The sequence below is a fragment of the Rhinoraja longicauda genome, chromosome 8 (genome assembly GCF_053455715.1).
Source record: "Rhinoraja longicauda isolate Sanriku21f chromosome 8, sRhiLon1.1, whole genome shotgun sequence".
Taxonomy (NCBI): Eukaryota; Metazoa; Chordata; class Chondrichthyes; order Rajiformes; family Arhynchobatidae; genus Rhinoraja; species Rhinoraja longicauda.
The window spans coordinates 12736835-12758085 of record NC_135960.1 but is presented as its reverse complement, the minus strand read 5'-3'; the positions used below and the strand labels follow the sequence as shown (position 1 = coordinate 12758085).

The 21251-nt window shown below is 40.4% G+C and overlaps 1 protein-coding gene across 10 annotated transcripts in view; it reads left to right on the top strand.

The window, feature by feature from the left end:
- The window catches only part of tfcp2l1 (transcription factor CP2-like 1), a 41906-nt gene extending 21083 nt beyond the window's left edge, over positions 1-20823 (top strand). For 6 of the 10 annotated variants that reach the window (XM_078403331.1, XM_078403337.1, XM_078403339.1 and 3 more), the window contains 8 exons: positions 2060-2145; positions 3966-4014; positions 4125-4218; positions 6070-6160; positions 8488-8594; positions 11946-12088; positions 18416-18467; positions 19187-20823. In XM_078403331.1, the coding sequence (XP_078259457.1) occupies positions 2060-2145; positions 3966-4014; positions 4125-4218; positions 6070-6160; positions 8488-8594; positions 11946-12088; positions 18416-18467; positions 19187-19224 (660 nt within the window). In that variant the 3' untranslated portion in view covers positions 19225-20823. The other 4 variants (XM_078403340.1, XM_078403332.1, XM_078403334.1 and 1 more) reach the window with 4 other exon arrangements.
- Positions 20824-21251: the final 428 nt, after the last annotated feature.

Below are 21251 nucleotides of genomic sequence, written 5' to 3'. Positions count from 1 at the left end.
CCACATAAGCAGCTGGACTTGTGCGGAACATAGAAACACAGAAAATAGGTGCAAGAGTAGGTCATTTGGCCCTTTGAGCTCTTGCACTGCCATTCAATATGATCATGGCTGATCATCCAAAATCAGTACCCTGTTCCTGCTTTTCCCCCTTGATTCCGTTAGCCCTAAATGCTATATCTAGCTCTCTCTTGAAAACATCCAATGAATTGGTCCTCCACTGCCTTCTGTGGCAGAGAATTCCGCAGATGCACAACTCTCTGTGTGAAAAGGTTTTTCCTCATCTCCGTCCTAAATGGCCTACCCCTTATTCTTAAGCTGTGACCCCTGGTTCTGGACTCCCCCCAACGTTGGGAACATTTTTCCTGCATCTAGCCTGTCCAATCCCTTAAGAGTTTTATGTTTCTATAAGATCCCATCTCATCCTTCTAAATTCCAGAGAATACAAGCTCAGTCGATCCATTCTTTCATCACATGTCAGTCCCGCCATTCCTCGAATTAACCTGATGAACCTACACTGCACTCCCTCAATAGCAAGAGTGTCCTTCCTCGAATATAAGATCAAAACTGCACACAATTGAAATTAAGAGACCAAAACTACACACAATTCAAATTAGACTAAAACTGCACACAATAGTGTTTTAAGATCTTTCAGAGTTGCAAAGGGAACCGCTGTGAATGTTAGCTCCCATCACTAGTTTGTATGAGGTTAAGAAAAAAAAAAAACCTTTAATTCAGGCAGAAATAAAATGCTACTTTGAGATTAGGCCAGCATTTTTATGTGAAACAAATGTGGTCCACTGAGTACATTTACTAATTTCATGTTGGCAATGCTGTTTCTCCAGAAATCTTACCAATTCTTGAAACCTGCTAGCATTCCAGAAATTTAGTGATCTGATTTATTTCAGTATTAAAGTTTTATATTAATTGAGGAGAAGGAGAAGGATTGCATTTATTTTTAAAACATCCTCTAAATCTTGAGGCAGATTAATTGGTTTGTTCGGTCATTGATGAGTATAAGAGACTTTCTGATTGTAAAATCAATTAAAATTTATATATTGTAACCTTTTGAAACTATTTTGGGAAGGTGAATTTTCCTTCTCTGATCGATAGCTTGAAAAGTATCATTTAATATAGCAGAAGGGCGGCACAGTGGTGGAGCTGCTGCCTCATAGCACCAGAGACACGGCTCGATCCTGACTACGTGCTCTCAGTGTGGAGTTCGTACGTTCTCCCTGTGGCTGCATGGGTTTTCATTGGGTATTCTGCTTTCCTCCCACATTCCAGGGCAGAGCAGGTTAATTGGCTTCTGTAAATTGCCCCTTGTGTGTAGGCTATGCAGGTGGGATAACATAGAACTAGTGTATGGCTGATCTGTGAGCTGAAGGGCCTGTTTCAACACTGTTTCTCTAATACTGCCTGCCTTGCCTTGTTAAGTAAAGATGTAATTCCAGTGACATACCCCTTTAGTTTTCCTTCTTTGGATGAATAAGCATTTCTATTTTGAAAACTGGTATAATTTCTGCTTTGACCATGGTTTTGTGATTGACCCGTTAAAATTTCAGGATTAATGTGCTTTAAAGTTGAATTTTTTTGCCTGAACTCATTCTTTTGGGTGGTTTTCTCAACTTGGAACAGTTCCCTCTTTTCGTGATCTCTCTTTGCTCATAACAAAAGGCTCTGATCTCCTTTAATGCCTTCCACACCTTCTCTATATCCTTTCATTAGTAAGATGTGGCCTGTTACTTCAACCTAACCAATAACATTTTACTAGTCCTGCATTAGCTCACTGCCATTGTATCCTGATTTATTTATATCAAAGATACAATTTTTCTTGGCCCTGGTCAATTTCTTCTCCCACTTTAAACATTATACCTGCTGTATATCTCAGCTCTTTCATTCTTTTTAAAGTGTTGCCATTGTCTGGACATAGTTGTCTCAGTTAATCATAATTTTCTTTGCAATGAGGAAAAACTGCTTGGTTTCCTGTTTAACTTTTAAGAAGGCAATAAAGCATTGTGAGAGCTTTGGACTGAACTATTCTCCTTGTTCTCTTCTGCAGTGCTCCCCTTGGCCCGATTCCTTGTATGTTAATTGTACTTCCACAGGCTACAGCGCTGTGCCTGTCAACTTAAGTGCTAGTGACGGGTATGTACCACATTCTACAAAATCTTCCTTCAAGAAATATAGTGATCTGCTTTGTTTCAGTATTGACGTTTTACATTAACTGAGGAGCAGGAGAAGGATCAAACTTATTTTTAAAACATCCTCTTGATCCTGAAGCATATTAATTGGTTGGTGTGTAGGAAAGAACTGCAGATGCTGGTTTAAATCGAATGTAGATATAAAATGCTGGAGTAACTCAGCGGGACAGGCAGCATCTCAGGAGAAAAGGAATGGGTGACGGTTTGGGTCGAGAACCTTCTTCAGACTGAATTATTAATTGGTTTGTTAGGTCATTGATGGGTACAAAACTGTCTGATTTGAAAAGTAAATAAAAAATTAAGTATTGTAACTATCTGATGATCAGCCATGATCACGATGAATGGCGGTGCTGGCTCGAAGGGCCGAACGGCCTCCTCCTGCACCTATTTTCTATTTTTTTAAATGGTATTAGTGAATTTTTCCTTCTGGGGATCCAGTTTGAGTTAAGGGCCTGTCCCACTTAGGCAATTTTTTTGGCGACTGCCGGCAACTAAAAGTCGTAGCAGATCGCCAAAATTTTCTTCTACCCGACGACAATGACCATGACAATGCCGAGTCAGGTCGAGACTACACCGTCTTCAGAAACATCGCAAAATTCCCACGCTGTCAATGCTTCTCCGGCGTCTTAATTTTCGCTGAAATCACTGACAAGTACGTAAGTACTTGAGAGTTTTGAACAATAACATCTTGTATGGGTTACTTAAAAACCAAGCATCACTGTAACAAGGCATAAACTGGATTGACTTCCAGTTTACTAATAGCTGTATTAAAAAATATAATTTAAAAAGTGGTTAAGTGGATTTTTGTGAAAAATGTGTGGGCATTCTTTGAAAATGTACGGGAGATGCATATCTGGTTTCTGGGTTGCATATCTGGGTTGGGAGTCCACTTTAAATGTAATGCCTGATGGCCATAAACATCGTGAAAATTCCCACGCTTACCTGACCGTCAAACTGTCGCCTCCAATCTACCTGTCAAATGTCCTGACGGTAAATAAATTGGTTAAACACGAGCATTTTATGGTATTTTGAAATGACTTTACTTATTTTAATATTATGTGCTTCTAAATGCATCTAAGAGAACCTATCAAACCTGGGGACAGCAGGCGACAGCGCCCGCAATAAGCAACGATACCTGGCGACAAGCCAGCTGTCGCCGAGAAATTTCACTCCGGATGATTTCTCAGCGACTGGCTGAGATCCACTACGATTTTTGGAGGACTCCTCACGATCATGCCCCCGACACCTCGGTGAACTGTCGGCGACAGCTTAGTTGCCGGCAGTCGCCTTAAAATCGCCTTAGTGGGACAGGCCCTTTAGTGTCCTACAGCATGGAAACATGACTTTTGGCACTACTTGCCCATGCAGACCAAGATGCCCCATTTACACTAGTCCCACCTGCCCGTTTTTTCCCATATCCTTCCAAATATTAGTTATTGAAAGAGGATGATTTAACATTCAGTGTTTATTTCTACTGTTCTTGCATTGATTCTAAATTTTTGAGATTTATCTCAGAATAAAATGCAGGACATTTAGATCTTGGATCTTCCTCATCTCATTAGTCATTTTCATTAGCTTTAGCCTTTGTCAGATTGGTTAGCATGCAACAAAAGCTTCTCACTGTACCTCGGTACATGGGACAATAAACTAACTGAACTTCTAGATAAGATTGTGGTTGTGTTTTTCTTTTTATCCCTGAGGTGTTAATATGGCTACATCATAACTCACTGACTTCTCTTTTTTTTTTTGCATGGGTAAATTCAGAAATTGTTCGCCTACAAGCCAAGATGAACTCTTGCCTCTGAGCACTGATGTAAGTAGTTATAAGCACCTCTTAATATGATACTTTTCTTGCTGAGGAAATTCTGGTCTCCCATCCATTAGCTTTCTGAGTTAAGATCTTCCGTTCGTTTTGCATTGCAGCACCTTTCACCTACAGCCTCAAACCAGGATGCACAGCAGTGGCTGATCAGAAACCGCTTCTCAGCATTCTGCTGGTTATTTGGCAATTTCTCAGGTGAGAATGAATCTAGAATTGTTGCAAGCTCAGTAAGTGCTCAAGATGTGAAGTAATAATGTTTCCCAGCATCGCCTGGGCGATTGACACTGTTTGAAGGTTTGTTTATGCTGGATCTTCAGCAGCCTCTGTCCAGGGCTCTGATGGTCCCACGTCTCTTAATTCATCTGCCTTTCTGTCTCTTGTTCTCCAAAACATCCCTCTGACCAAGCTGATGTGTACTTGTAGGGTTTGGTGTCAAATTATCTTTGATGATCCTCAGGAAATCTTTTGTGGTATCACAGTAGTAAATTCAAGTTAGACAAAAGAAGAATGGTCTCAACCCATTCCTTCTCACCAGAGATGCTGCCTGTCCCGCTGAGTTACTCCAGCACTTTGTGTCTACGGTTTAAACCAGCATCTGCAGTACATTCCTACACATTAAATCCAAGTTACTCTGATTTAGTTATCAATGAACAAAATTGTTGCTTCTCCCTTCACAGATGCTGCCTGACAAGCAAAGTATTTCCAACATTTTCTGAGTTTTTTTTTCTCCATCTGCAGTATTGTAATATTGAACTTCATAAATGATTGGTGTCACTAAAATACTCCTACTGCGTCTCCTTCCTCTTACTGAAGAGGTAAGGGAAAGAAGATGGGTTCTTCCTTTTCACCTCTTTTATAACTATCTTTTCCCCAGCCTCGGTGCCCAGCATTTATCCTACAACTCATTTGGATTTGCTTACGGAGTACACGAAAAATGCTCAGGTGATTGATGGTCGACATGGACTCAATGGGGCAAAGGGCCCATTTTCGTGCTGTAAACCAAGATGAATCTCTGGCAGGAGAGATAACCCAACATCATCATCATCATCATCCTGTGTAAGGAGGAACTGCAGATGCCGGTTTAAACCGAAGATAGACACATAAAGCTGGAGTAACTCAGTGGGACAGACAGTATCTCTGGAGGCCATTCCTTCTCTCCAGAGATGCTGCCTGTCCTGCTGAGTTGCTCCAGCTTTTTGTGTCTATCATCATCATCCTCCAGGCCAACATGCCCAATATCAGACCTCTACTCAGTCTTGACCAGCTCCATTTGGGTCAAATCATCCAGTTTTTGGAACACTACTCTGAACTCTGAACCATAGTAGTGTAAGAAAATAACTGCAGATGCTGGTACAAATCGAAGGTATTTATTCACAAAATGCTGGAGTAACTCAGCAGGTCAGGCAGCATCTCAGGAGAGAAGGAATGTGTGACGTTTCGGGTCGAGACCCTTCTTCAGACTGAGAAAGTGTCTGAGACCCAGTCTGAAGAAGGGTCTCGACCCGAAAAGTCACCCATTCCTTCTCTCCTGAGATGCTGCCTGGTCTGCTGAGTTACTCCAGCATTTTGTGAATAAATACCTTCGATCTGAACCATAGTAAGCGATTAAAGAAAGGACATCTTTGAGGTGGGGAATATAGCGAACTACACCACAGTGGAGAATAGTGGACTGGAGGAGAATAGTGGAATCAAATCATTCTTGACCGTAGGGAATGTTTAAGGAGGAGAGAATGTTATATCTACTTTGTAGTATTTATACTGTTCTGTTGGAAACCTTGCACTATTTTTTATGTTGGAGTTTATTTTTTGTTAAAGAAAATAGTAAAGGTTTTGATGTTTAATGCATAATATTCGCATGGGCTCTTTAAAGCCGTTGTTCACCTTGCTGAAGGTTAAAGGGGTTTGCAAGAATCTAATTAACCCAGTGTTAGTATTTGCTCCTTTACATAAACCTTGTGTAAACTGCATTCTTTCATTGTACATAACACGCCTATTTCTTCCCTGCAGTTACACATGCTTACATTGATATTTTAATAAATTCCTTAGGTGCGGATATGTTGAAAATGACTAAAGAGGACTTGATTCAGATCTGTGGTCCTGCAGATGGAATCAGACTCTTTAATACAATCAAGGGAAGGTGGGTCAAAAATATTGTAAAATGTCTTTCTTTAAATGAATTTTGCAGAAGCATAATATGTAATTATTCACTGTGTTGTTGCCTTTCTTTGCACCAGCATAGAAGTTCCAAACACTTCTGATTGCACTTCGCTGGTTTTTCATTGATCTCCAACAAGCTTTACATTTGAACTCCTTAAATGTAGATGACTATCGTATCTGGAGGCAGATACAATAGTGGTATTTAAGAGGCTTTCTGGAAGGCACATGAATGTATGGATCATGTGTGGGCAGATAAGATTAGTTTAGTTGGAATCATGTTCAGCACAGACATTGTGGGCTGAAGGGCCTGATCCTGTGCTGTACTGTTCTATGTTCTAAATGCTGACTATTCACTGCACTCTCATTTTTCGCAATCATCTTTCTGATCCCATTTCTTCCCACCCTCCGCCTTGACCCTACTCCTAGGATAATCCCTTTGCAAAATGTCCAATAGTACATACAGACCATGATTTGCTGACACTTGTTGTAGCACAGTTGCCTTTCTTCTGCCACCCTAGTTTATAGACATAGTTTATTGAATTGGCTACCATTTATTCACCTCATTCAAACTCATTTTGACAAAGATTGTCACAGCAATAACAGCAATTTGAGGTAGCACAACAGTGCAGTGTCTTTTGTAGTGGAGTTTGTCAATTCTCCCGGTGACCACGTGGGTTTTCTCCAGGTGCTCCAGGCCACAGTTTAAGAATAAGGGGTAGGCCATTTAGACTGGAGATGAGGAAAAACTTTTTCAGTCAGAGAGTTGTAAATCTGTGGAATTCACTGCCTCAGAAGGCAGTGGAAGCCAATTCTCTAAATGCATTCAAGAGAGAACTAGATAGGGCTCTTAAGGATAGCGGAGTCAGGGGGTATGGGGAGAAGGCAGGAACGGGGTACTGATTGAGAATGATCAGCCATGATCACATTGAATGGCGGTGCTGGCTCGAAGGGCCGAATGGCCTACTCCTGCACCTATTGTCTATTGTGCACAGGTTTTCTCCCACACTCCAAAAGAGGTACAGGTTTGTAGGTTAATTGGCTTTGGTTTTAAAAAAATTGTAAGTTGTCCCTGGTGTGTAGGGTAGTACTAATGTATGGGGTGATCGTGGTCAACATGGACTTGATGGGCTGAAGGGCCTGTTTCCACGCAGTATTTCTAAAGTCTAAACCCTTCCATTATGTTTATTATTGTCAAGCTTACTGAGATATGAGTGAGCAACGTTGCATGCTATACAGTCAGATCAGATTATACATGAGTGCAATCAAGCGATACCTAAGTACAACAGACAAGTCAAGAAATGGCAGAGTACGAAATGTAATGCTTGTGTTGCAGCATCACTGTTACAGAGAAAGTACAGATAAAATAAAAGTGCAAGGGCCTCTGATGTAGGTTGGGAGATTGGGATTATACCCTTAGTTTATGAGAGGTCTGTTCATTAGTCTGACAGCAGCAGGGATGAAGCCCACAGGTTCAATAATGCCCTTCAGGGAATGTAACCCATTACCCTTGCCCTAAATAGTTTGCCTGTATCTCCAACTTGGCAGGATTGTGGTTGATGACCCGTCTTGTTGAGATCAAGCAGGTGTCTTAAGACCACGTAGTCTTTAGCAACTTGGATGGGTAATGAATGCTGGCCTGCAAATGACATTAGTGAAAGAGTTTAAAAAAATGTTACTGTTGTATACCTACTGAATCAGAGTTCAAATCCTAGGAGCTGATCTTGAACAAGGATAGGAGTGCCACTCTTTGAACCAAAACTGACACGATGAACTAAGGCTCTGATCAACTCCATAACAGTGTGCAGTGCCATTTCATCCAAATGTTACCTTGCAAATGGAAGTTGTCGTTGCGAATGGAATGTCAAGCACACTTTTAATTTAGTTTAGAGACACAACGCGGAAACAGGCCCTTCGGCCCAACGAGTCGGCGCCGATCAGCGATTCTCCATCCACTAACACTACCCCACACACACACTAGGGACAATTTACATTTATAGCAAGCCAATTAACCTGCAAACCTGTACGTCTTTGGAGAGTGGGAGGAAACCGAAGATCTCGGAGAAAACCCACGCAGGTCACAGACAGAACGTACAAACTCCATACAGACAGCACCAGTAGTCAGGATCGACCCTGGGTCTCCGGCGCTGCAAGCGCTGTAAGGCAGCAGCTCTACCGTTGCGGCACCGTGCCGCCCATTTGAAGATGTTGAACAAATATATTAACTGCTCCAGATAATGGAATGTCAAATGAACTTTTGTTCTCGTGCAGTGAGACTAATGACCATACTTCCAATACCTATGCCCACAGAACTATCCATCCAAAACTGACCATCTATATGTGTCAGGAGCATGAGCAGAATCGGACGAATTACCTTCACAAACAACAGAGCCAAGGAGTTGTTGACGCCTCATATGGTATGTCCTGACACTGGTATCTTTCAAATCAATGCCTCTTTGCACCTCTGACAGATTTAGAAGGACATTGGATAATCTTGAGGAAAATGAATTCTTTGCTACCTCCCATTTTGCAACACCACCCCCAACCACCTGAAAACCACAATTAGGCCTTTGGGGATTATAGATAAAATAAGCAAATGAAGAGAAGTGACAGTTCACAGAAGCAGATCTTTGCAGAGATTAGCTCCTTCTGCAATTACAGTGGCTCTGTAACTGCTGTGATCATTTGTCTTGGCAGTTTGGAAGGGCTACGTTGTGCAGGCTCCAGCACTGAGCTCCTTCATTGAGCTTTACAGTGCTGACTCGCCTTCTCTTAACATGGAGCTATTTTGTTGGTTAACTGCCCGACGGGGAGTTTGCTAACTTATGATGACGTTCAGCGATATTTTCATCAGTAAGTACATTGAGGACAAGGAATGGCAGAAGGAATTTCAGAACAGATAGGAGGTGAATTGAAGATAATTTACGATAGGAGTCATGCATTCATACTGAATGGATGATGTTTTATAAAAGTCAGTATTTCTTGACCAGAGATCCAGTCAGCAATAAGGGACTGGCTCTGATTACTGGTCATTCTGAAGCCAGGCCATCAACAAGAAGCTGTTAACAACATGGTTAAGAGAACAGGAATGTTTCTCAAGGCCATTTGAAAACAAGGTGAAATTATTTATTTAGTCGCTGTAGGACATTTTTGTAATGTCACAGAAGATTTTCCAGAGACTTTGTTTTGGCTAATTGATCAAATGTTTGGATTATCAGATTCAGATACGTGACGTAATTCTAGAGCTAGTCTTCTGAATTTGAGAGGCTGGAGGAACTTGTGTTTTTTTTTAAACATAAAGGGAGAATTTTGTAAAAATACAACACGGGTTATAAAAGTGATAATCTTAGATGAAAGCAGAATATTGGCTATTACTGCAGTTTAAGTGTAATAGTCACAATCAAGGGGGAGGGGGTGGTTTTAGAATTTGAACGTGACACAGGTTGATTAGGAGGAGGTGATGCAATTTACAGCAGTGCATAATATTGAAAAGCCTCCATGTTTGATGGAGATGCAGGGAGCAAGGAAGCCTTTCCGAACTCCTTAAATATGGGTGAGGGTCTAGAGAGCAGAAGGGTTGGAAATGTTTATCTAAAGAGAGAAGTAAACCCAGTAACTACAGGCTAGTTATCCCAAAGTCAGAGGTGGAGAAATACAAGGATGTCAATTTATGCCATGAGTACATGGAGTGCAAATCAATAGAATCAAATTTTGGAAGTGGGATATAATGTGCACGACTGCTAAGTTGCACATTAGTGCAAAACCGAAGATAATATATTTTCTTAAAAACTTAGAATTGATGATCTGGGGCAAAATTATTTTTTAATGGGTTAGTAATTGAGAGCCAGCATGGATTTGTAAAGCCAAATCATGTTGTTTAGTCTGCCAGATAAGCATTGAAAGAGGTTAATAAAAGTAATTAAATGCAATTAAGACGACAAGCATAGCCTTTCAGAAAGCATTTGATAAAGTGTTACATAGTTAGAAATATTTGCTGTTTGTGGGATTAAAGGAATAGGGCAACATTATAATAATAATAATAAGCATTTATTTTATATAGCGCCTTATCGGGTGCTCAAAGCGCTTTACAAAAACAATCAACATAAAAACAAACAGACAAACTATCCTAACGGAAAAGCGGCGAATAAACAACGCCAGCGTCCTCTCACGTCAGGGTCCGGCAGTAGACAACAAAAAGCACAGGACACACAGATACAATTTTTACACAAACAGCCATCACAGTGATTGCTCTAGGCACACCCTCACTGTGATGGAAGGCAAAGTCTTATCTCCTCCTCATTCTTCTCCCGTGGTGCCACGAGGTGATCGAGGCTCCCAACTTTTTGAAGCCCCCACCGGGCGATGGAAAGTCCCAGGGCCGAGCTGAGCAGGCCGATGAAAGTCCTGAGCCCCCACTGGGCGATGGAAAGTCCCATTGGTACAAAATTGGCCAAGTGAAAAAATGCAGTGTTTAGCGGGTAATGGTGTTTGTTTTCAGTCACTGAGGAAGTGTTCATTGCTCTCTCTCTCTCTCTCAGGGATCACTGAGTTCCCTAGGCAGACATAGAGCAAATAAAATAGTGTGGAGAATTAATCATGGTTCATTTTGAATGGAGGAGTAAGGAAAGGCACTATAAATTAAATGATGGAAAGAAACACAGATAAGTTTGATGCCATGCGTTCTGGCAAGAAAAATATGGAAGTTGAACTTTAGTTGGAAAGTAAGAATCCATTTAGCATTGAGAAACAAAGCAGTTTGGGCATACAAGTATATGTGCAGTATATATATCAGCAGTGATTTGTGATAATAAGGCTGTACTGATGGCAAAGCAGAAGGGGCTTTATACCCAGGTTAGAAGTGAGTATTTATCTTTGCTTAAACCACAGTTGAAACATGGTGTGCATTTTATAAAAAGTTACCAGAGCGAGTTTAATCAAGGTTAGCAAGGATGATCTCAACGAATCGGGATGGGATAACAGGCTGCAATTTTATTTTCAGAGAAAGTTTTTAATGTATTTTCTATGTTCAGGGCAGGATCGTGAACGTTGTAAATAATCACCAGTTATGACAAAGGCAAGGAAGTTATGCTAAGAGTTGATAAATCAGTGGTTAGCCTCGACTGGAACTTTGTATTCCATGCTGGGCACCACATTCCAGGAAGGATGTCACTCTTTTGGAGTGGTGCAGAAGAAATTTACAAAATGGTATCAAGGCTGCGAGACTTTTATGCGTAGGAAGCTGTATTCTTCTCAGTACAGCAATGATATGGTGCAATTTGGTAGAAATGCTGAGGGAGTAGAAAGGAATAAACTTTTCAGAGGGAAAACGAGATTCGCTCTTTCTTGCATTGAGTTGTTACAAATCTAATGCATGCTGGATGGTGGAAGAAGATCGTATAACTTTTAAAACAGTATGAAATGAATATTCGAATAAGAATTTGCTGGATTAAGGGGGGAAATGGGGACTTCGGCTAATTGAATAGCACCTTTTTAAAGAGCTTGAGCTGGCACGGTGGGTCAGTTGACTGTGTCCTGGGTTGTACGCTTCCGAGGAACAGCTGGTGGTGCATGGATCATCCGTGAAAGAAATCGTGAGGAATTGATTCTTTGAGATAATGGGAGGTCTACCAGCACCCACAACACCACGAGTCGGACTATCGGGAGAAACGGGGAGCAAAATGGAAGAAAGAGAAATCCAAATAATATATTGTTTTTCTTATTTGAACTGTTGTTTATGTGATGAAATTCTTTTTCCCGGTTTCCTCCAGTATACCATCCAATCTTTTTGGAAGAGCTGACAGCGATAGAATTAACTGAGAAAATAGCAAAAATGTACAGCATTTCTCCGCAGCAGATTAACCAGATCTACAGACAGGGACCCAGTGGGATCCACGTGCTTGTCAGTGATGAGGTGAGATCTAAGAGAGGTCCATGCACAGAATGGAAGCTGAGACAACACTCGATTATTTTTATTTTTTTTAATTGTTTTCTTTTTCTTTAATCTTCTATCGGGATTTGAATACCCCTGAATGGCATCAATTTGAACCCAAGTTGGGGTAAAAACATTGGATATTTTGTTCTTTGGTTGTTGCTTGTAACTGCAATTCTAAACAAAAACATTCTTCATTTTTCCTCTGTCCTCTATTCCCTTCTCTCTCCTCCTCGTGCTTCCCTCCTCCCTCTCTCGACCCACCTTGCACTCCTCTCTCTAAGTCCTGTAGATTTATTTTTGCCTTGGTTTTCTGCATTTAAAAAAAAATCAAATGATATCTATTATCTAATCGGAGTTTGGTAAATCTTGTTCATTGACCTCTGTACTCACTGTGGTTTCTTATACAAGGGGCATGGCCTTTCTCCCTCATTTCTCAAATTTAAAGTAAGAAATCTTATCCTTGACTCGTTATAGAGCTAAAAACGCAGCTTATTGGAAGATTATTTATGCGCAGTCCCAAAATCTTAATATAACTGTTTTTTGCAACATTGTAAGTTGCATGATATGGTACATTGGTACATTGGCAAATATACTAAGTTATGTCCATTTTCCTGCTTTAGCTGTCTGTTTCTGATATGCAGCCACTAATTATTTATTATGATATTCCAAAACTGCATTGTGGTGGCAGGTTTCACTAAACTGAAACAATATTTATATGATATCTGCCTGAAGCATTGAATGCTCATCTTCCAGTCCTGTTGGTTCTGATTTTGCCTGAGCAGTTTGGAGCAGAGACCCTCTGCACCGTTTGTCACTATGCTGGAACAAATTCTGTTGAGAACATGTATATTTGCAAATGACACTGTCAAGTCAAGAGTGTTTTATTGTCGTATATGTCCCGGATAGAACAATGAAATTCTTACATGCAGCAGCACAACAGAATATGTACATAGTACACTGTAAACAAGAAAAAAAAGTCTGAAGAAGGGTCTTGACCCGAAACGTCACCCATTCCTTCTCTCCTGAGATGCTGCCTGACCCGCTGAGTTACTCCAGCATTTTGTGTCTACCTTCGATTTGAACCAGCATCTGCAGTTATTTTCCTACAGAAAAAAAGTTCAGTGTGAGTGTGTGTATAATAAATATATACACACACACACACACACACACACACACACACACACACACACACACACACACACACACACACACACACACACACACACACACACACACACACACACACACACACACACACACACACATATAGCCACTTGTACATATGCACACAAACATTACAGTAACTTGGTCACATGTGTTCTGTAATTGATGCTCTTTGGTATTCAGTGACCAACATAAATGGCTACAAAGTCCTTATAGCCTATGCAATGAGAGCTCACAGTAAAGAATTGATGAACTGTCCGTTCAGTGATACCTTTAGTGGTGTCCATTTTGGGCAGGAGCCATTTCTGGAGCAGTTTGTAGTATTAGTTCTCGGTAGATGCAGGAAGATGATGAGTTATGAGGCAGTGATACGGGAGTGCAGCTGCAACACCACCCATGTAAAACACCTGCATTGTTTACTTGAGCAAAACACAAAGTGCTAGAGAAAACACAAAGTGCTAGAGCTTAAGGATAGCGGAGTCAGGGGGTATGGAGAGAAGGCAGGAACGGGGTACTGATTGAGAATAATCAGCCATGATCACATTGAATGGCGGTATAAGAAAATAACTGCAGATGCTGGTACAAATCGATTTATTCACAAAATGCTGGAGTAACTCAGCAGGTCAGGCAGCATCTCGGGAGATTTCACAAAATGCTGGAGTAACTCAGCAGGTCTGGCAGCATCTGGGGAGATTTCACAAAATGCTGGAGTAACTCAGCAGGTCAGGCAGCATCTCGGGAGATTTCACAAAATTGAATGGCGGTGCTGGCTCGAAGAGCCAAATGGCCTCCTCCTGCACCTATTGTCTAACTCTGCAGATCAGGCAGCATCAGTGGAGGGAAATGTACAGGCACCGTTTCAGGTCGCAATCTTCCTCCCTAACCCAAAACCTTCCTTATCCATTCCCCCGCAAATGTCTGACCACCAGAGCTTCTCCAGCACTGAGTGTTTTGCTCAGTTTTTCAGCATTGTGTCTGCATTTTTTACTTACTGGGATCAACTGTCATTTTGACATTCTGTATAGAGATGTATTTAATTTGCTCTATGATTACAGATATTTTTTATGTAAGTGAGCTAATAAGATCAATATCTATTTGAAGTAATGAATTATTTCCAAATAAGTTGCATGATTGATTTCCCTAGCTCGGTTTAAAAAAAAAAAATGGAACACCATAGAGAATTTGCATTATGCAGGATTACTGCCATAAACCCAAAATATGTAGACAAGTTGCAATGAATGAGGCATTTATGTTGGAAAAACGTGCTCCAAACTAAATATTGCCAACTTGTAAATCAAATCAAATAACTTGCTGACTGAACTTCCTCTGATAGTGTTTTTCACGATTAAAGTTAATTTTGAAGTACAATCCTTGTAATATTTATAAATGTGGCAGTGAATTTGTGCAACATCGAGGTAAGTAGTTGGGCACTGTGTAAGTGGTGTTTGAGGAGTATGTGTTGGATAATAGGATACAGAGCGACCTTGCTTGCTCTTTGAATTGTGCAATTGCTTTGTGTACTACTGCCCGAGAGAACAAAAGCTGCTTTAGGATCATGTTTCATACGCAAGGTTGCATTTCTGGCAGTGAAGAACCTCCTCACTGTGGAATGTCAGTCTAGTTTCCATGCCATTGTCTGACACCCAAAGTCGTGATGCAAAACAAGCTACTAGACATATACTCAGCATGTCGAGCAGCATTTGTAGGAAGAGAAATTGATGTGGCATTTTGGGTCGAGGACCCCTCCTCAGACCCATTCTTATGACGGGTCATTGACCTAGATCATTAAATGCATTTACTCTCATCACAGATGCTGCCTGACCTGCTGAGTATCTCTAGTATTTTATTCCTTATTATTTCAGACTTCGAGCATCTGCAGACATTTGCTTTTCTATTGACACATGACACTCTGATGTGCCAAGAGTAATCATTGCTATGTATTAATACCCTTTAACTGTTGATCCCACTGGTTGCTTCCAGGTTGGGGATCTTTTACAGTGTTGCCATTAAATCACACTATTTCCACATGTGACAGGGCTCACAGGCTATGTTCATTAAAGTATGTTTTTTATTGGGAATTTTGTAGTTGATCAATTATAGAAATTGCAGGGAGAGTTATTTTCATTCCTCATCAGAGCTAAACCTGTATTCGCTCCCAACAGTATTTGCCTCATGACATTTGGTTCTTTTGAAGCCAATGGATTTGTATGTTTGCAGGAACTGTACCATTTTTGCTACTCCAGAGTTCGGCCGTGTGGTATGTGACAAGAATCATCTCCAACACCTCTGAATTACATCTTTTGGAATTTTGGCCAGAAGTAGGAAGTCTGAAATGATGTGATTTAAGAGGTAGTATATTAAAACCAACCTTTTGGTTGTGTTGAATGGAGCAGCAACATGACACCTAATTACTTCTCCAAATCCAAAGAATCGCAAATGTTGGGCAACTGTCCATGATGTCATTAATGCGACAGCTCTCTGTTCACTGAACTCCACTCATGGGGTATCTCTTGCACAAACATCTACATCATGGCAGACAATTGCAATGCTTTGAATTATGGAGGTAAATGCCAGCTTTTTGGGGATATTAACTTTGGTTTAGACCCCCAGAAATTGGAGACCAGCATGAAGCATTCTCTAGTCAATTCCATTTAAAAACTACATATCTGCCTTCCATGCACCAGTTGATGAGGCATTAATGTGCTGGTGTGACTGGCTATTAATCTGTTCAGTGTCAACACTGGAGGCCAGTTCGTTGGATGCTTTCAAGAGAGAGCTGGATAGAGCTCTTAAGAATAGCGGAGTGAGGGGGTATGGGGAGAAGACAGGAACGGGGTACTGATTGAGAGTGATCAGCCATGATCGCATTGAATGGCGGTGCTGGCTCGAAGGGCTGAATGGCCTACTCCTGCACCTATTGTCTATTGTCTAACACATTATCCAAGGAGTGAGGCATTGCTGTGCTGGTGTGAGTGGCTTTTGGTGTCCACTGTACACACATTATCCAGGGAATAAGCTGACCCTTTGTTGGAAGTGATGTTTATGCAGAGGATGGTGGTAATATAAATCAGCTAGTGCACACTGTTGGAGATGGAAGCCAAAAAGCTTACTGAATAATGAAAGGTCTGGATAGAGTGGATGTGGAGATGATGACTAGGCCCAGAGGCTAGAGGCTCAGAATTAAAGGATGTACCTTTCAAAAGGAGATGAGGAATTTCTTTAGTCAGAGGGTGATGAATGAGTGGAATTCATTGACACACAGCCGTGGTGGCCAAGTCATTGGGTATTTTGATAGGCCCAGATTGATAGATTCTTGATTTGTCTAGGTGTGTGGGGTTATGGGGAGAAAGGAGTAGAATAGGGTTGAGAGTGAAAGATAGATCAGCCATGATTGCATGGCGGACTTGATCTGCCAAATGGCCCAATTGAGTTCTTGCAGGAAAATGGTGCTGCGGTGTAAGATCATGTTCGATTTTATTCAAGAATGTAGCAGGCATGAGGCCCAAATATCCTATTCCTGCTTATGTTTCATGAATGCTCATGTTCATAACACAGTGAGGCCCTTGTATGCCCAGGCATTATGCCATCCTAGCTGCAAGAAAAGTGTAGACTGGTACAAGATATTCTATTAAAATTATATTCATTTAGCATGTTACATTGTTTTTAAAAGATCATCATTGCACAACTATCGATAGAAGCAAATGCTTGTCAGTTTCAATGATCTCCTGTGGTTAAACCAGCAGCTGTGTTGGGAAATTTTACTTTTTCATGCAAAAAGATAAGCACAATTATTTTTTAAGAAACAACCTTTTTTCGTTAGTTTTGAAAATCCTGCAGGGAAAATAGCTTTGTAATAGCGAGTCTGAAACTCACTTGGTCCTTATTGCTCCCTTTTCCCATTGACACAATTGTTATAAGGCGATTTTCTATTACGCAGTGTTTATCGGGAAGGCAACTGTTGTGTTTATAGCAGAACTACCTGTACTTCATTCACTCCATCACCACATTCCCAGCACAGTGTAACTATTTCTGGGTTCTCCCTTAATGAAATTGTTTTTTGTGTTATAGTTTTGGATGTATAGATATTTGTGGTTAGGTTTCGATTTAGTGCTGATATAAATTTCAATTGCATGCATTTTTGTTTCTTGCTATCTGCATTTCATCTCCAAGTTTCTCATTCCTACCTTGAACTGTGTACAAAGAAGCAAAACTAATAAATTGGATCACCATGCGTGTATTGAATCTCAGAACACCAGGAATAAAATTAAATCCTGCAGGAAAACCACTGTCTATTGGCGATGATTTCATCATGTTTGTGAAGCCTTTGATGAGTTTGTTGTAGTGTAGCACTTGGGCTGACCTGCTTTTGATTATAATCCATTTCATAATTCTTTATTAATACCCACCAACTTAGTTTTCTGTAGCATTTTGGAGTTGATCAGAAAAACAAATGCTGCTTGTTTTTTTTTTCTCTCTCTCTCTCTCTCTCTCTCTTTCTTCCCTCTCTTTCCCACAAGGCTAAAGAGCACTGGGAACCGACCGACTGCTGCCAAGCTATGATCAGCAAACTGCATTAAATGCGGCATGATTCTGGAACGCTCTGGTCTGTATAGCTCAACACTGCACATGGCTTGTAGGGTGATGCAAGATGCATCTAAAGCTTGGGTGATTGCATTGTATCTAATTTGTTACTGCTCCCAATGAACTTTGCATTACCACTACACTTCCAATTCAAAAGAGCTGCTTTTGAGTTTTCAGGCACGTATACTGCATAAATGGTAGTTGATATTACATGATGCTCCATCAACTGGTAACGCTTAATTTGACAGGAGCTCAGTAATTCTAATCTGTGTATTAAAAGTATAGTTGTTTCAAATTAATTCTGTAGTATTGCTGTGTGCACTAGATGCCGAACAAACCTACCATCAAGCCTTGCTCATGAATACACCTCCGAAGAGAGCCGTTACAATGGCAACTGTAGCATCATTGATTTAATGTAGGCGAAGCAAGTGTCTCCTTAAATAAAATGCTGCCTTTGTTGGCAAACTTCCTAACGGCTATAGATACTAGTATGTCTGTTGTAGGGCTGCTGGAATAGCTGCCCTTAATACCTCAGACTAATATGCATCCTTTTATTTCCAGGTGGTTAAAAATTTCTGTGACGAGGTTTGCTTTGTTATCTGCATCTTAAAAGGTATAGTTTGCTTGGATTCTTCTTTTTTTCCCTGATTTAATCCATCCGTCGATTGCTGGTGCATTGTGGCTGCAGTCTGTATCACTTACAAGATGCACTGCAGTTACTCACCAGGGCTGATCTGACTTCACCATAGCAAACCCATGCATGCCATTGCATGCCACAAACAAGGACAAGAGTGTCAGGTGCATTGGGACCTCATGCTTGCATGTTTCCCCTCTAAGCTGCACCCCATTCTGCCCAATATTGCCGTTCCTTTATTATTACAGAGTCTATTTCCTAGAACTCATTGTCCAGCAGCTATGTGGGAGTACCTTCACCAGATGAATTGGTATTGAATTCACCAATCTATACCTAAAAGATTGTGATGTGGCAAATGCCTGCTCTCACGGAATTTGTATGTGGAGTGGGTGGAGCGGAGGGGGACTTGAAGATAAATAAATCAAGACGACATTTATCTTTATCAATTTATGTTTCATCACTGGCTTCAAATTATGAAAAACGATGATAGAGTCTGTTTTTGAGGAATGCCCCCGCCACCCTGCCCCATATAATGTGGGGAATGTCTATAGATTCTGTGCAATAATTGGGCAAACTGAAGTGCATAATCCCTTGAGAAACTAACGTTTTAAATTGCACCCTGGTATTGTAAAATTGCTGAAAATATTTCTTCTATGCAAACTGGTCTCTTTTAACGTTAATAAAACTTTTCTTCACAGCTGAGCAAAGTGATGGATACCACATCATCTTGAAGTGAACTCCAGCATTTTGTGTCTACCCAAGGTTGGACAATTCCTCAACTACCAGGAGACAGATTCAGATTACACATTGGATATCCTTTTATTAAATATGGACAGCTATTTGAAAAACAGGCAAAAAGAGAAATAATTGGTTGTACTGTTTAAAACTGATGGGCATCAAATATTTTTTCAGTGGGTTATGGGTGGGTAAAGCAATGTTCTGTTTCATCTTACATGAGCCATCTTGCATGGTATCATTTTTATGAGTTTGTTTTTGGTCTCAACAATCACCTATTCCCCCCTCCCTCCCCCCCTTTATCTTGCTGCAATGTTTGCAGATTTCAACAAAAGTAAAAACAACCCGAATTAACGCCCAAAAATAATTGCTGACATTCCAACATCCCATTTAATCAAAGTGGACCTTGGCTTTTCGAATGGTCTCGATAATGAGGTGCTTTTGTAAAAGGGTTGTAATTTTGTCGATTTTTATGTTCTGCGGATTAAATAGATTTTCTTTTTACGTATTGTGATAATAAAGTCCACAACTGAACCCTGGAGTTCTACAATGTCCAGACTGAGTTGGATATGGGGCTGAGGCATTTTTAGCCATCCATTTATTTTCATGATGCACAATATTTCTGTCTTTTGTTTTCCTTTAGGAAGAGATTTGTGACAATTCACCCAACCTATATTATGCACTTAAGGTTCGGGATCATGTATTTTTTCCAAACTGAAAACAAAAATTTAAACACTTAAAATTCAATCTGCTTTATGGTGTTGTAGTGGAGCAGATGAGAGCAAGGTGTGATACCATGGCAATTAACTTTAACTCACATTTTTTTTTTAATGCCTAAAGATTATAATTGTTTTTCATGTTGAATCTGCTGCATGAAGGCTCAAGCACTTCATTTTGTCTGCTACTGAAAAAACAAAGAAAAATGACTGGAAAAGATTAAGAAGATAGATTTTCTATTTGTAGGGTTGGGGGAAGAGGGAGTGTATGCAAATGCTGAATAAATAGAATTTTATAAGTAATTAAGTGATACTAATGTGTGCACTTATGTAACCTGCTTCCTGTTCATGAAGGCCAGTTCTACTTTAGCTTCTTTATGCAATAAAATGATTCAATGTATTAATGTCTTCAAATGCCCTATTTGCTGCAAAAGGACATTTAACGGTTCTAAAATTAGAGGGCATAAGCTTAAGGTAAGATGCGAGATATTCAACAGGGATCTCGGAGGCAACTTTTTTAAAACTCTGAGTGTAGCCCATGTCTGGAATCAGCTACCAGAGCAAGCTATAGAAGTGGATGGAGTTAACACTTTTAAGAGACATTTGGACAGATGTATGGATAAGAAGGGTTTGGAGAACTATGGGCCAAATGGGACTAGCCCAATATGGACAAAGTGGACCAAAGGGCCTTTTCCTTGCTGTACAGCTGTAACTCTAATGATTGCATACTGTTTGCTAATTGTCATAGATTTCTCTCTGTAAGGTAAAATTTTCTTTAGAAATTTAGATTTTCTTAAAGTTGTACAAACTGTCTACTTTAATAATATGAAGGTAGTCACAAAATGCTGGAGTAACTCAGCGGGTCAGGCAGCATCTCAGGAGAGAAGGAATGGGTGATGTTTCGGGCCTAGACCCGAAACGTCACCCATTCCTTCTCTCCTGAGATGCTGCCTGACCCGCTGAGTTACTCCAGCATTTTGTGTCTACCTTCGATTTAAACCAGCATCTGCAGTTTTTTTTCCTACTTTAATAATATGTTAGACTCAAATGTTTGCACAAATATTTTCTTTTCCAAGTCACAAAAGTTGCTCTTGCAATCTTTCATGCAAAGTAACATGGAGAAGCTTTTTTTACAAAATAAATTCTACTGCAATCTTCAAGGTGCATTAAAAATAGAAGGAAATTAAAAAAAAAAATCCTGCTCAATATATCTTCAGTCCTGCTTCTCTGGTGTATTTGTATTTTCTCTCTATATTACTTCCACATTTTATTCCAAAGGAGGGAAACCAGCTAGTTAACTTCCTTTCAGCCC